Genomic DNA, 17,415 nt, shown 5'->3' with positions numbered 1-17,415 from the left:
TACTGCTGCCATGGCAGCCTGCTCCAAGAATGCTGAGCACACTGTCCTGCAGATGGGGCGGGCATCATACTGTTCTTCACCTCGGTCAGCAAAATGTCTTGACTGCCCCTGGGAATACACATAGAGGTCATGCAAATGAGGGCGGGTGGGCTGCAGGGAAGGCAGGAGCTCACCTGTCTTCCCTGGCAGAGGAGCAGCTGTCATCCTCCCTTCTGCAGCACCAGGCACCCAAACAAGCAGTGGTGTAGCAAAGGGGGATTCTGGGAGTGAGAGGACTCCTAGCCACTACATCCCAGGGTGCACTGGGGCAAGAATGTGGCGGCTGCTAGTTAGAGCAGCAGCCACGCTCAGCACAGCAGTTCCCCCCCCTTGCTGGCTCACTGCCAGGGGAAGCTGTTTAACATGGCGGCGATCACCCAGATGGTTGCCGGCCAGGGTTAAGCAAACTACTTAACCTCAGCTAAAAGCTGGGTTTGAAAGTGCGGCTTGGTGTGGGTGTGGTGTCAGGAGTGACCTTGCTCCTGGCGCTTCACACGCGCGGCCTAACCCAGACTGGGCTGCCCGTGTCAATACCCTTATAGACTATTTTATGTTCAGGTAGATTTTCAAGGAAGATACAGTCACATGGTCTGAGATTGCTACACCTGCATTTAGAATCTGAAGGGAGTGTGCTGTAGACAGGTGGAGATTCTTTAACTCTTTGCAAGGGATGCTGTCTACTCAGATCAAATTATTCTGCTGAAACTCTTGAGTAAAGCAAAAACTCAAGTCCTGTCTTTCTGCAGTATTTCGAGGGTATAAAATTCCTTATGAGACTGTCATTTTTTCCTGCTTCTAGAAGAAGAGGGTAGTGTTTTATGATTCCCCATTCCGGAAGAAAAGGCAGCAAATTTCCCAATGGCATTTCTGAAAATGCCTTAATAAATATTAGGGACCTCATTGCTAATGCCTTTGCTTATGTTTGCATTAGGCTTCCAGATTACCAGAGACAATAGCTTGTGAAGTAGGAGCATGATGTGTTTCCCTGCCCACTCTTTTGTGTCTAGAAAAGCTGGGTCTGTAACATCCAATCCCTTTTCCATTCTCCTATGTCCATTGAAATATATTGCCAGGGACTAGTAAGCAAAATAATTTTTTATGACTAAGAGATAATTATTTAATTGTTTTTTGTTTTCCGTCAAAGCAAAAATGGACATGCAAACACCACATTTGCTTGGTTTTCATGAAAATTAAATTGCATGTACAGGTGAAACTCAAAAAATTAGAATAGCGTGCAAAAGTCCATTAATTTCAGTAATGCAAATTAAAAGGTGAAACTGATATATGAGATAGACGCATTACATGCAAAGTGAGATGTCAAGCCTTAATTTGTTATAATTGTGATGATCATGGCGTACAGCTCATTAGAACCCCAAATCCACAATCCCAGAAAATTAGAATATTACATGAAACCAATAAAACAAGGATTGTAAATAGAACAATATCAGACCTCTGAAAAGTATAAGCATGCATATGTATTCAGTACTTGGTTTGGGCCCCTTTTGCAGCAATTACTGCCTCAATGCGGCGTGGCATGGATGCTATCAGCCTGTGGCACTGATGAGGTGTTATGGAAGACCAGGATGCTTCAATAGCGGCCTTCAGCTCTTCTGCATTGTTTGGTCTCATGTCTCTCATCCTTCTCTTGGCAATGCCCCATAGATTCTCTATGGGGTTCGGGTCAGGCGAGTTTGCTGGCCAATCAAGCACAGTAATCCCCTGGTCATTGAACCAGGTTTTGGTACTTCTGGCAGTGTGGGCAGGTGCCAAGTCCTGCTGGAAAATGAAGTCAGCATCCCCATACAGCTCTTCTGCGGAAGGAAGCATGAAGTGCTCCAAAATCTCCTGATACACGGCCGCGTTGACCCTGGACTTAACGAAGCACAGTGGACCAACACCAGCAGATGACATGGCTCCCCAAATCAACACAGACTGTGGAAACTTCACACTGGACTTCAAGCATCTTGCATTGTGTGCCTCTCCATTCTTCCTCCAGACTCTGGGTCCTTGGTTTCCAAATGAGATGCAAAAGTTGCTCTCATCAGAAAAGAGGACTTTGGACCACTGAGCAACAGACCAGTTCTTTTTTTCTTGAGCCCAGGTAAGACACTTCTGACGTTGTTTGTTGTTCTGGAACGGCTTGACAAGAGGAATACGACATTTGAAGCCCGTGTCCAGGATCCGTCTGTGTGTGGTGGCTCTTGATGCACTAACTCCAGCCTCAGTCCACTCCTTGTGAAAGTCCCCAACACTTTTGAATGGCCTTTTCCTGACAATCCTCTCCAGGCTGTGGTCATCCCTGCTGCTTGTGCACCTTTTTCTTCCACTCTTTTCCCTTCCACATAACTTTCTATTGATGTGCTTTGATACAGCACTTTGGGAACATCCAACTTCTTTTGCAATTACCTTTTGAGGCTTTCCCTCCTTATGGAGGGTGTCAATGATGATTTTCTGCACAACTGTCAAGTCAGCAGTCTTTCCCATGATTGTGATTCCTAATGAACCAGACTGAGAGACCATTTAAAGGCTCAGGAACCCTTTGCAGGTGTTATGGATTGATTAGCTGATTGGAGTGGGACACCTGGAGCCTAGTCTGTTGAACCTTTTCACAATATTCTAATTTTCTGGGATTGTGGATTTGGGGTTCTCATGAGCTGTACGCCATGATCATCACAATTATAACAAATTAAGGCTTGACTTATCTCGATTTGCATGTAATGCGTCTATCTCATATATCAGTTTCACCTTTTAATTTGCATTACTGAAATTAATGAACTTTTGCACGATATTCTAATTTTTCGAGTTTCACCTGTAAGTGTACTGTTTTCGAGTTTCACCTGTAAGTGAACTCCAACTTAAAATAGCCAGTTTCCAAATATGAAAGTGATAAATAGGAAAATTCTGAACATTTAATACATATCAAAATCTGTTGGTCACTCAATTTCATAGTCTCTTTGTCTTGTTTAATGCGATTAATATCAAAGTATTAAAGCTACTGGGGAACAAGACAATCATAAACAAGCTGTTAAGCTTCAATGAGCTATTTATTTTCAATAAATTGACAAACAAACAGGTAAGGCTGCTCCATCATTAATAATAACAAAGGATCCTATTTAAATTCCATTAGTTACTATTGAAACTGTTCATTAGAATAGCTTGCAGGATGCTGAGCTACAGAGATATAAAGGATTGGCACTGAAAGATTCTCCAGCTCATATGTGACAACTGGGTGCTTGAGAATAATAATTAAGAATAAATTGATGAATAGTGTGGTTCAGTGAGGAGAGCATCCCTGTCCATGATGAGAAGAGGGCAGTCTCCCCCGATTGCAAACCATACATCTATTGGGCTCTGCACAGAGCCTACACATATATCATTTTTGCAGGGTACATATCGTGAGTACAGCCTGGACATATGTAGGCTCTGTTGGCATAGCTCACCATGCGCCAGTGGGCAAAATCCTGTTCCCTTCTTCACACATATGCTGTCTGAACAGGGCTAATGTTTGATTTGGACACTCACACTAAAGACCCAGATTGAAATTCCTGCTGACCGATAAATTTCACAGATAGACCTTGAGTATTATTCATTTTCAGTCAAGTCTATCTTCCATGCTGTAAGAAAACTTAACAATCTGTAAATGTAACAATGCAAAAACACCTGAAGCTATTTACATGGAAGTAGGTACTGTGGATAACGGAATTTACTTTCAAGGAAATGTGCTTAGGATTGTAACCTGAATAGGGTGCAGTCCTAAAGAACGTATCTGGAAGTAAGTCAGAGTCAGCCTAACCATTAGGCTTGTGCAGCACTGTATCTTCAAAGCCAAATAATAATCACATCACCCTGTGACTCACATGGAGGCAGTCACACCCACTGCTCATCTCCATACAGAGTGGTGCTGCATCCTTCTCAGTGCTTTACCTATGGGGAAAGACTACACTTCTCAGTGCTCCATGTGTACCTTCCCAGCTGCCACTGGGACTTCTCATGACTCTATGTCATGACTCTATGTCATGTTCAGAGAGCCCCTGGTGGCGCAGTGGTAAAACTGCTGCCCTGTAACCAAAAGGTTACAAGTTCGATCCTGACCAGGGGCTCAAGGTTGACTCAGCCTTCCATCCTTCCGAGGTCGGTAAAATGAGTACCCAGAATGTTGGGGGCAATATGCTAAATCATTGTAAACCGCTTAGAGAGCTTCAGCTATAGAGCGGTATATAAATGTAAGTGCTATTGCTATTGCTATGTTCCCTGTAAGGGACCTCCCCAGCATTGCTCTGTGTGGAAATGGCCAGTGGAAATGGCCACCTCCACACAGAGCCAGGGGCAATGTGCATATTATTTGGCTTCAAATATTCAGAGCTGAATAATTACGCAGACTTACTGGACAAGGCAAACCAGGCAACCATCTGTGGTTCCTCAGCTACGCAAATGTTTTGAAACTGGAAAGACAACCTGCAGTTTTGGAGGAGGTGCTCTAAAATTGCTTAGGAGTTTGTTACTGGGGTGATATCCCCTACATTCTAGGAGACATCATGGGCCTAGTTCTCACTGAGTTGGTAAACCTGTGTCTGGACTTCAGACCAACACATAAATCAAATGCTTCTCCCACCTTCAAAAATTCCACACATCTAGAAAACTTAAATGTCAAGAATTCTAACCTAACCTTCTCTCTGACATTCTACCTCCAAGCTTCAAACATTCCACACCTAGAAAACTAAAATGTCAAGATTTCTAACCTAACCGTCTCTCTGACATTCTACCTTTGCCCCACACCCACACATGGCGCCAATAGAAATGTGTCAAAACACGATTCAGGCATCCGAATCAAGGACACATCCCTTTAAAAATGAGGGCTTACAGAGCCCCTTTAAAGCAGAGGAGAGCAGGTCCATACCTGCTTCTCCTCCAATTGCCGCTATTGCCGTAATCCTGGCACTCCATGCAGCTATGCTCGCACTCTTGTGGGGCAATTCTCAGCTGCCCCTAAGCAACATTAGCACGTACATGGCCTCCACCCATGTGTGGAGGCCATGTGCATGCCAGCACCACGTGATGTAGGGGCCACTGGAAGATGCCCCGTCGACATGTGTGCATAGCTGGGGGGGGGGGGAATGCCAGGATTACAGCAATAGGGGTGATCAGAGGAGGAACAGGTATAGACCTGCTCTCTTCTGCTTTAAAGGGGCTGTGTAAGCTCTCATTTTTAAAGGGATGTGCCCACAATTCAACATCCAAATCACATTTCAGAACATCCCTACAACAAACGCACAGAAATATAATCTTGGGAGAAAGGGCCACAACTTTATTAGCAATTTAAAGAACTGGATTCTTGATGCTAAAAATCCACCCCCAGCAGTGCGGGCCTAGCCTAAGCTGGGGTTGGACAACTAGTCCTTCCTGTCCTTCCCTGATCTTCTAGGGCAATACACCCTTGCTCAGAGTTTGTCATCAGAGTGATGCTGATACCTTCTCCTCATTGCCAACCCAACGGGTCAGGGCCCTTTCACGAATGTCACGCCCCCAAGCCGCACAGCCTTTGAAGTTGTGAAGTCCTCGAAGCAGGAATGCAATGTAGACCCTGAGCCATGAAGCTTCTAAGGACAGATAAGGACAGACTCCCCAATTTAACTGGCCTAAGGATTTTTACCACCTGAACATCCTACTGCTGAACGCCGCCTGTTTTGACCTAACTAAGCTAACTGAAAAGGAGTTACAGAACAGAGTAGGCAAAAAGACACCCTGCACAAGGACAATCAGGTGATGTGCAAAACATTCCTATCCTGCCTCCACAAGGACAGCCAGCAAAAGCCTTTTCTCTACCCCAGGGTGGGAGGGAGGGAGAGCTCACCTGACAAGACTGAGTCCGGGAGGAAGCAGACTAGCCTCAACAGACCAGGGAGAGCCAACATAAATGTCCTCCCAGGCAGAGCTAATAAATGTGAGGCCAATCTGGGGTGCCTGCCAATCTGGGGTGTGGGGCAAAGAGCCACACCCAGCATGAGGCCATTGAATGGACTCATTCTACCTACCTGGAACTTTTGTTTTTAGAAGAATTTTGTCATGTGAACCCTAGTTCCCACCAATCAGAAATGGTACAATCCAGACACCATTTTGTCACTTAGTTTGAAAACTATACTATAATTGAGAGTCTTCCATTGACCCCCTAAACTGCACAGGATATATTTATTTGTTGGATCTATATCCTGCTTCATCCCACAGACTCAGAGCAACTTATAGCATTTTACGTTGATGTAGTCACACTTGAAAAGGACAGGAAATAAAGTGGCATATATTGAAAATGCAAATGAGAAACTTTAAACTGTATTCAGTTCACTACAAATCATTTAGTGTGCTATTGTTATGCTGCCTCAGCATGCGATAAGATGGGACGAGGAGATTAAACGTACTTATATGGGTTATCAAAGGTCACCTATTGAGTTCTAGACAAGATTTGAATTGGTGAGTTCTTGGTTCATAGCCCAGGAATGCTCTTAAAGAAGCATGACATGTTGCAATGGCATTGGGGTTACACTGTTATTTTCCACAGCAAATGCATCAAGTAATATATGTTACTCATAGTTAAATGCCCATGTACACATGTCTAGGAAATGTCGCCCAATACCACATTTATATTTGCTGTAGAAAACACCACTGAAACACTGATGTTTCCTGATCTTAGCCACTACCAGCAATAGTTGTTGCATTTGAGTGGCCCAACCCAAGCCTAGAAAACCTGCAAATAAGCTTGTATACTAAAATTCTATTGATGCAATAGGTAAGCACACATTTTTATTATTAACTTCATTAAATAGTTGTGCTTTATTTATAGAACAAAATATTTTAGAAGCAAACAAAAATAGGTTAAATGACTTCTGACTCAGAAAGGTACCCATTTGGGTTTTCTAATATACTATATTAGAAGTCAATTTACATTCAAGTCAATATGTGCTTTATTTATTTATTTAGCACATTTTTATACCGCCCTAACCCAAGGTCTCAGGGCGGTTCACAACAAACAAATGCTAAAAACAATTTAAAACAAATAATAAACAATCAAAAGTTTAAAAAGTTAAAAAGCTAAAAGTTAAAAAGCTAAAAAGCTTGGGTTAAAAGGTAAGTCTTTAGACCCCTTTTAAAAGCCACTAGAGATGGGGAGACTCTTATACCCACGGGAAGTGCATTCCAAAGTCTTATCGGCAGCCAGTGCAACTCCTGTAATATAGGAGTAATATGGTCTCTTCGAGATGACCTGGAGACCAACCTGGCTGCCATATTTTGTACTAATTGTAGCTTCCGGACTACGTACAAAGGCAGCCCCACATAGAGCGCATTGCAGTAATCAAGTCTGGAGGTTACCAGCAAGTGTATTACTGTTTTGAGATCATGAACTTCAAGAAACGGACGCAGCTGGTGTATCAATCGAAGCTGATAGAAAGCGCTTCTGGCCACTGCCTCAACCTGGGAAACCAGGGAGAGGTGTGGATCCAGAAGCACTCCCAGACTGCGTACCTGTTCCTTCTGAGGAAGTGTGACTCCATCTAGAATAGGTAGATCAATATCGCTTCCCGAGTGACAACCGCGCACAATAAATACCTCCGTCTTGTCTGGATTCATTCTCAGTTTGTTATCCCTCATCCATCCCATTACTGCTTCCAAGTAGGCATTCAGGGAGGATATGCCTTCTCCTGATGGTGTTGACATGAAGAAATAGATTTGGGTGTCATCAGCATACCAATAACACCCAGCACCAAATCTCCGGATGATCTCGAGGTTAGAGTGCTGAACTAGGACCGGGGAGACCCGAGTTTAAATCCCCATTCAGCCATAATACTAGCTGGGTGACTCTGGGCCTGGTGACTTCTCTCTCAGCCTAGCCTACTTCACAGGGTTGTTGTGAGGAGAAACCAAAGTATGTAGCACACCGCTCTGGGCTCCTTGGAGGAAGAGCGGGATATAAATGTAATAATAATAATATTAATATTAAAAAGCATTGGAGACAGTATGGAGCCCTGAGGGACCCCATATAAAAGCTCAGATTTTGAAGAGCAGCAGTCTCCAAGAGACACCATCTGGAATCTGCCAGAAAGGTAGGAGTGGAACCACTGCAAAGCAGTGCCTCCCACCCCCAACACTCTCAGACATTCCAGAAGGATACTATGGTTGATAGTATCGAAAGACACCGAGAGATCCAAAAGGACCAACAGAGTCATACTTCCTCTGTCCATTCCCAGTTGGAGATCATCCATCAGGCCGACCAAGGCAGTCTCCACCCCATAGCCTACCCGAAAACTAGTTTGAAATGGGTCTAGGTAATCAGTTTCCTCCAAGACCGCCTGGAGCTGGGAGACCACCACCCTCTCAATCACCTTGCCCAACCATGGGAAGTTGGAGATAGGCCTGTAGCCATTAAACTCTGAGGGGTCCAAGGCAGGATTCTTAAGAATAGGTCTAATAATTGCCTCCTTTAAACAAGGAGGCATCCTGCCCTCCCTCAGAGAGGTATTTATAATTGCCACCAGGCTCTCCACAACAACCCCCTTGCCAGATAGTATAAGCCACATCGGGCAAGGATCAAGCAGACAGGTGGTAGGATGCACTGTTCAGAGCAGCTTGTCCACATCCTCAGGAGTCACAAACTGAAACTGATCCAGTCTAACCACACAAGAGGAGTTGCTGGATACCTCTGCATCTGACACTGCGATAACTGTGGAGTCTAAATCAACCCGAATACGAGAGACTTTGTCCACAAAAAACTCATTAAAAGCATCATAGCGGGCAACTGATGGTTCCAAATTTGGATTCAGGGGTGTAGGGGGCCCTATTAGCCCCCTCACAACCCTGAATAGCTCCACTGGACGAGAGCCTGCGGAAGCAATACGGGCAGAAAAGAAACACTTCTTTGCTGAACGTATAGCAGAGCATAGATCTTTAAATGTGCTCTATGTTGTAATCTGTTGGATTCGAGTCGAGTCTTCCTCTACTTGCGCTCCAGTCATCTACCTTGCCGCTTCAGCTCCCGTAGATCTTCCGTATACCAAGGAGCCATTTTTGAAGCGGGTCGGAGAGGACGCTTAGGAGCAATCATGTCTACTGCCCTGGTGAGCTGATTATTCCAATTCTCCACCAGGGCATCAACCGGATCGCCGGCAGGGTCAACATTAAATTCTTCCAAGGCTTCTTGGAATCCTATTGGATCCAATAACCTTTTTGGATGGACCATTCTAATAGGTCCCTCACCCCTGCAGAGGTGGGACGCAACTGTGAGTCCAACCTTAACCAGATGGTGGTCCGTCCATGACATCTTTATTGACTACAGAAAAGCCTTCTATTGTATTGACCATGTCATGTTGTGAATATCCTTAGGAAAATGAGTGTCCCAGAACATTTCATTGTTCTCATGAAAAACCTATACACAGGACAGGAAGCCACAGTACAGACAGAACATGGTGAAACAGACTGGTTCCAGATCGGTAACGGAGTAAGACATGGCTGTATACTTTCTCCTTCTTTATTCAATTTATATGCTGAACATATACTGAAAGAAGCTGGATTGGAAGAAGATCAGTGTGCTTTTAAAGTTGTAGGAAGAAACATCAATAACCTGCACTATGCTGATGATACCACTCTGATAGCTAAGAATGCGGATGATTTGCAAGCTCTAGTAATGAAAGTCAAGGAGCACAATGGAAAAAATGGGACTATAACTAAATGTAAACAATACTGAACTAATGACAATGGGTACAGCAACCAGCCTCAGAATTGACAATGAAGACATTGAAGTGGTGGATAGCTTTTACTTTTTAGGATCGACTGTCAACAGCAAAGGATCCAGCAGTCAAGAAATACGTCACAGACTAGCACTTGGTAGGGTAGCAGTGAAGGCCTTGGAAAGGATATTTAGATGCCGTAATGTGTCTATACATACAAAGATTAGAACTGTTCAGACAATGGTTTTTCCCGTGACACTCTATGGATGCAAAAGCTCGACTCTGAAGAAGCAAGATAGAAAAAGCTTTGACGCTTTTGAACTTTGGTGCTGGAGAAGACTCTTGAGGATACCATGGACAGCCAGGAAAACAAACAAATGGATCATAGAGCAAATCAATCCAGAATTTTCACTTGAAGCACAAATGACCAGGCTCAAACTATCATACTTCGAACACATTATGCGAAGATCCAGCTTCTTTGATAAGTCCATTATGCTGGGAAAAGTTGAAGGAAAGAGAAGAAGAGGACAACCAGCAGCAAGGTGTATGTACTCGATTACAACAGCAATGAATGCACCACTGAGAAACCTTAAAGGCCAAGTTGAAGACAGATCATCCTGGAGAGAATCTATCTATGTGGTCACTAAGAGTCAATACCAACTTGATAACACTTAATTAATCAATCAAATATACTACAAAGCTATATGGAAACACAGTGTTTTGTTTTTAATCTGTCATGGTAAATAAATACCAATAAAGCTAGTCACTGTGCATCAACCTAACCCCTATCTCAGTCACTGTGCATCAATCAATGATTATCTGTACTTTAGAACAATACATGTTAACTTTGCACTGAGATGCAATATTTCTTTCTTCTTACCAGCTGCTAAAGTTTGTCCCATTCCTGGCTCACTGCTGACACAACCAACACGATTGCAGAGAGTAATGGTAAAATAGTAAATTCTGTAGGGTTCCAGTCCTATCACTGTGTGGGATTGCTCATGAGCTTCAGCGATATACAGAACCTGCAAAGTAAACAGAGACAAGATGGATGTACTCCTAGAGTTTCTGTTATTTTCCACTAATATGACGCTATGTTTGACAATAAGGAATTAGCAAATAAGGATTTGCCGATTTATTCTTTTTTTTGCCAAGAGCCATTAGTGGAAACAGGATTATTTGAGGAACCTCAACAAGCTAGAATTTAAATTATAATACTTCCATCACACTATTTTATGAGGTAATAATCCAGTTCCTGAGTGGATAAATGAGGAAACAAAGTTATTGCCTCGTAAAGCTGTGTGATGGAGGAGTTATTTCTACAAACAGGGTAGATTATGCATGACAGTGGAGTCACCATTCTGTGATGAAATCCAGCCATCTGATTACTTTAGAAAAAGAGAGAGATGACTAACATATATTGCAAAGAAATGCAGTCTTTTAAACAGATGATGATGATCATCATCAGGCATAGCCCTAGGAAAATATCTTTTTTAAAAAAAATAATGTAACAGTAATGATAGATAAAGCTAACTAAATTGTGGCATTCACGTAAAATATTATACTAGAGAGGGATATTGTTCAAACCTAGAAACTGAGCTACACATATTAAAGCTTGACTAAATACTTAGGATGTGCACGGAACCAGCAGGGGCCTGTTCGATGGGGTGGGGTCAGCTTTAAGGGCAGTGGAGGATGCAGTTACACCCCGCCCCGAGCACATTTCCCCTGCCAGCGCTCAGTTTCTTAAACATCCATTGGGGTGGCAGCATACCTCCCGACCCCCCCCTTCGCTACACTTTTCAGAAGTACCTGGAAGTAGCGGACACGCCTGTGCACAGGCGCATCCACTACTTCCGGGTACTTCTGGAAAATGTAGCGAAGCGGGCAGCAGGGAGGTACACTTGGGGGGGGGGAGTGAATCCTCCCCCACCCTTAAAGTTGCACACACACACACCCGCCACAGAACTGGCAGAACCACCCGCTGTTCGAACCGGTACGGAGGCCCATAAAGGGCCTCTGAACCGGTTCCATGCACATCTCTGCTAAATACTTCATGAACTGAACTGCCAGTGGCATTGCAAGTTGTAAGAGCCTGGTCTTCATTTCAGAAAAAGTTAGGGGGGCTCTTCTTCACATTTTTATCCCATCTTACTTCCAAGGAGCTCTAAGCAGCTCTTCAGTCTCATAGCTACCTAGTAAGTTAAGTTAAGCTAAGAGACAGAGATTTGTTCCTCTAGTGACCTTCCAAACCAAGTAGGAATTGGAACCTGAGCTTCCCATCCAAACCCAACACTCTATCCACTATACCATTTGAAACTCAGAGCCTCCATAACAGGGCACTGAAGTTCTAAAGGTGATCCTAGACCTCTAGGTGGTACAGCAGTCATTGGCATTATTTCTCCAGCAAGAACCTCAGATCACAGGTGTCAGCTATAGCTTCTTTCAATAGCATTCTATTTATTTATTTACATACATTTATAAATGTAAATTTCTTTATAGTAAATAAATACATAAATGGCCCTATGCCACATGATCGCAGAGCAGATTACAACACATTAAAACACATTAATAAGCCTTCTCTGTTGCTGCCCCCAGACTCTGGAATGCTCTCCCGGTGGCTATTCGCTCCTCGGTCTCCATCACAGCTTTTAGAAAGCATGTTAAATCATGACTTTTTACCCAGGCTTTTATTTGATTGTCTCTGCTGCTGCTCTTTGTATTCTGTATTGCTTTTATGCTTTTGTTTTAAATTTTTAATCAGATTTGTTTTATATTTTTAGCTTAATATTTTAATTGTGTCTTTTTTACAACCTTGTTTTTAAATTTTGCTGTAAACCGCCTTGGGATTGTTTTAATGAAAGGCGGTATATAAATTTAACAATAAACAAATAAAGAAATTAACCACATTTAAAAATTCTACCACATTAACCTATGAAAACCAACCCTACTTTGAGCCAAAGGCCAGTGTAAAGAAGTGCATCTTCACCAATTGTTGAAAAGCGTATAATGAAGGAGCCTAGCGCACCTCAGCAGGCAGGTCATTCCATAACCTGAGGGAGACAGCGCTCCCAGGAGGGCCTCTCCAGCTGATCTTAATATCCAGGCAGGTCTATTTGGGAGAGATATAAAGGATATCGAAATATCCTTTTGATATTTTTGGTCCAAGTCGTTCTAGTAAGCTTAGAGTCAGCAGCATAGCCCTGTACATTACTTGACAACTCAATTCAAATATTTATTAATTATCCTCCCAATAGGTTCTTTCTGTGCAACTCCAGTAATTCTGTGATAGGGTGAATGAATACTGTGGCTCCTTATCACATGACCTTCATCATCCTAATAACCATGTGAAATTCTCTCCCATGAAAAGTCCCCCTCTCTTTCCTTATCAGCATAAACCATGATGTAGCACCATATTTGCACTAGAGATTAACACTAACTACAGTTACCTTTAACCAGGGTTTGCAAAACAGCTTTGGAAATCACTCCTCAGGGATGTCCATCAAGCCCCACCCTATCGGTTTTTAAGCAAGCTTTAAACACTCATCTGCTTTGCAGGGTATTTGATTGGTATTTTATTCTGGCTGCTGAAATGCTGCCAGTATAGTCTTGTTTATGTTTGCTTTTAGCTTATTGTAATTCTATATTTTTCTCTTTTATTGTTAGCCACCTTTTGGGGACATGGTCCTGAAAAAATAAGCAAGCCCTGGTTTAAAACCAGCTATGGTTAATATTAGCACCGGTATAAAGATACACTATATCACAGCAAACAGACCAAAAAAAGGAGGCAACTCACCAACCAGTAGCCCTCTCCTAACCATGGATAAGAGTAGTGTTGCCTCTAAGGCATGCATATATGCATGCGCACACACAAGCTTTTTGATGTCCACTCAGTTAATTTTAGATCCCACTCAGGTTGAATCAGGAAGGTCTCATTCTGTATGCATGTGTGCGCACGCTGCCTTGATACTGCCGTCCAGAATAAAACTCATTCCGCACACAGATGAAAAAAATTAGAGGGAACACTGGATAAGAGATCGTGGGAAATTCTATCGGCACTGGTGCTCTTGGATATCTTTGCATAAGTCTTCATGTACACAAGCAAGGAGATCTTTAGCTCCAGAACAGATAACCAGAAAAAGCCCATGTCCTTTCTTACAGTTGCTAACGGACAGACAACTCCACCCTGGGCACACTGCCATGATAAAGCTTTGATACCCCCCACTGTACTTTGATAACTGCAGGCACTTCTCCATTGGCAAATTAGAATTTGGCATCACCAGCAAGGCTGGGACCACTTTATAACATTCATATATCAATAAGCAGAGAAAACAGATTGCTAATAACAATAATACCTGAGAAAACACTGGCAAGACTTTTTGTTCAGTAATTACATTGATGCTGTACCCCATCACTTCTCCTCTTGCTTCATTATCTCGTGGTTTTTCCCAAGATACATTGAGAGAATATGGTGAAAGAGGGAATACTGATGGAGGTGGCATGAATACAGGAGCTAAAACACAAATAAATGTGCTAATTTATCATAAAACAAATGAACAACATGTGTCAGGCAAGTTTTCCCACTATATTTGTAAAATACCATCTGTTAAACTTGATAAAATGGCTGTTTGCATCCAATTCCTAAATAAGCAGCTTGTAGAAATTAATTTTCTGGTCTAAAAGGAATTTTCATATGGTTTTCAATAGTACAATTTTAAAGTAAATGCATCCCACCTATAGGCAAAGTATGGGATCTATTATTTTTATGGGGCACTAACCACCACTTAAAATCTGAAACACAATATAGGTTTCACATAATAGCAAAGTATATGGATTTTTAAAAGCACAGCTTTCCTGTGACCTGGGAAAAACCTGATTAGAGGAAAGCTTGTTGAACACTTAAACATCGTCAAAGTAAATTTAATTGCTGAGCAGGTTTGAAATTAACATCTCTCTCTTGTATTAGCATAACGGATATAACACAGAGATGTTTAATTATGTGGCATGTGACTTCCACTGGATGGGTTAGTCTACATTGTTAAAATGGCTGCATTTTGGAATGATAAAATGGCTGCATTGTGGGATACACCATTTCCAAATCTGTCCCCAGCAAATCCTGCTGGATGCTTGAAGTTAACAGTCCAATCCACAAACCAATTAAGGCAAGGTCCCTGCCTTGTCTTTAAGGTACTTAGTTGGATGTAAGTTCCATCTGGGGAAAATCAGTGGAGCTCACATCCACATGAAATGTATTTTGGCTTGAGGTACCCACCTGGCTGACCTTAATGAGACTGCTGCTGTGATCCTAACTAAATTTTCTAGAAAGTAAATTTAACTGAAACTAGTGGGACTTGTTTCTAAGAAAGAATATTTGGGACTGAAGTGCTCATTGACCTAAACCTAGTTAGGTTTTAGAATCAGCTATAAGACTCTTATACTGTTTACCATACAAAAAAAATAGTGACAGAGACATCATTGGCAAGGAACTGCCAAAGGCATATGGAAGTTTCAGTAATGACAAAACAAGAAATGCTGGGGGGAAAACTATGCTTATATATTTAATATTTTATTTAATATTGTATGTTTTTTGTCTTTTGGTTATAAACCAGGCTGAGGGCATTGGCCAGGTGGGCAGTATACAATTTTAACTATTAAATAAATAACATATATTTAACATGTGGCTTTTTCCCAAATAAACTGGGATTTGCATGTGTTCATATTGATCACTCACAATGCATGGAACCATTTTCAGCAAATCTCCACAGCTTGTACTCTTTCTCCCACTTACAAAACGCATGACACTATACTCTTGCTTTGAGATTTCCCCCCACCCACCCACTCCACTCAACTTGTGGGAAAAGGTAGGAGGAGAGAGCCCCGGCTTTTAGCATCAGCAACAAGTGTTCCACCATGAGGTCGTTCACACAAGCTTTGAGAGCACTGGGGAAGGCTGGAGGGAAGAAGGCAAGGTAGCACCCACCTCTCCACCACCGATAACCTGCCGTGGTTCTGGGGCCATGCAGCTCGATCACCCACATGAGTAGCGCTTTCGTGAGCCATGCAGCATTCTGGAGGCCAGGGGAATGCTGCCCAGCTTCCAGAAATCCCGCAAAGCACTGCATGATTGGGGGATTCCCCCATGAGCTGGGTGCTCTAGGTGCCTGACTCTGTGACTGCTCAGGCTGCCTGCAGGCACACGACCGGAGACTGGGATAAGACACACATGCAGACATACGACTGAGGAATGGAATAAGAGGGTGTAGGTGTTCACGCATCCTCTTAACATCAGTAAACACCCAGTAAAAACTCCGGGCTACCTGGAAAGGCAGCACCAGGATTGGCCTTGATCCTGGCGCTTCACACAAGCAGCCCTACACAGGTAGGATTGCACAAGACTGGGTAGGGCTGCTCGTGTGAACGGTCATAATGACTACCTCTGGGGTGCATTTTGTTGACTTTTCAGGCCCATCACAAGGCTAAGCTATTCTCCTTGACACGAAGCTAATATAAAAGATGGTATATACGATTTGGTAGAAAATAAGAATACAAAATAGATATACCATTAATGTATTGTCTTAAGGTTCTCTGAAAGTAAGACTACTACTTTCCCCCCTAACTACAGTCCAGATAAAGTGAAGTTGTAAATTCCCTACAAGGAAATAATGAAGAATTAAAATGATCCCCACAATAGAAGGAAAATAACCCTTCCTAGGACCAAAATAGAAGATGCATCTGTTGCATGATTGGTGCCTTTTTTTTTTAAATGTAAATAGCAGCCATGTGGGCCTAGATCTGGACTGCAGTTGGCATAGGAGGCCTGGGGCACTTTAACCATTTGCCCCCAGATCAGGACTCCCCATGGCTGATTTCATCCTTGGAGGGAAACTTCTAGGGCTTCCCTCTCAGGGCAAATAGCACCTGTGGAGTACCCTGATCCAGATCAAGACTGTGGTGGGGATAAAAATTTAAAGTGCACCTCTCCTGTTTTGGTCTTTATTTTGATCAGGCCCCGATATGGTTATTCGTATTTAAAACAAACACACATGGAAGCCCCTATCATGAAATAGGTGTATTGCCTTGTTTGGACCATAGTCACACATGAAATTTAAAGCAGAATTAAATAAACAGGAAGAAGCAACAACAAGGAGCCAATTTTGAAATATTTTTTTCCCTAATGAAAAAATTAAGTTTTGAAACAAAAAGTTTACAATGGCTAACAATTACCTGCTTCTGCAGTTCTCTTGGATGTCCAATTTGAAAATGTGCTCCCAGCCATATTGATTGCTAAAACACGAAATTCATACACAGTGAATGGCTCCAAATCAGTAACTTTGCTGCTAGTTAGAGGTGGTGTCAAAGCATTCTCATTGGCAGAGTCTATCACTGGGTGTGGACTGAACCATCCACTGGATTGGAAAACACGATTCTCAGGGAGAATATGGCTTCCATTTGATTGGAGTGTTCCTTTCATATATAGTTCATACCTAATGATTATACCTAGAAATAACAATTATTGATTAATCAAAGGCTCATCAGGTAGGCAGTATCTAAATTTCGACCACTCCTCTTCCAAAAACCGATGCCTATTAATGGCATGACATGTATTTTTTAAATGGCACCATCTGTCTCCCCAACAGGCACTGCAAATGCATAACCACAGATCAGT

General features: G+C 42.6%; 1 protein-coding gene across 1 annotated transcript in view; it reads right to left on the bottom strand.

The window, feature by feature from the left end:
• The window catches only part of USH2A (usherin), a 784,926-nt gene that overhangs the window by 599,532 nt on the left and 167,979 nt on the right, over positions 1-17,415 (bottom strand). Inside the window, exons 17-19 of the mRNA XM_053283338.1 lie at positions 16,974-17,246; positions 14,105-14,262; positions 10,630-10,774 (exon numbers count right to left, since the gene is read on the bottom strand). Coding sequence (XP_053139313.1) covers positions 10,630-10,774; positions 14,105-14,262; positions 16,974-17,246 — 576 coding nt within the window. The remainder of the gene's footprint in view (positions 1-10,629; positions 10,775-14,104; positions 14,263-16,973; positions 17,247-17,415) is intronic.

The sequence above is a fragment of the Hemicordylus capensis genome, chromosome 1 (assembly GCF_027244095.1).
Source record: "Hemicordylus capensis ecotype Gifberg chromosome 1, rHemCap1.1.pri, whole genome shotgun sequence".
NCBI classification, from domain to species: Eukaryota; Metazoa; Chordata; class Lepidosauria; order Squamata; family Cordylidae; genus Hemicordylus; species Hemicordylus capensis.
The sequence above is the reverse complement of the archived record's forward strand: the minus strand, read 5'-3'. Positions and strand labels throughout refer to the sequence as shown.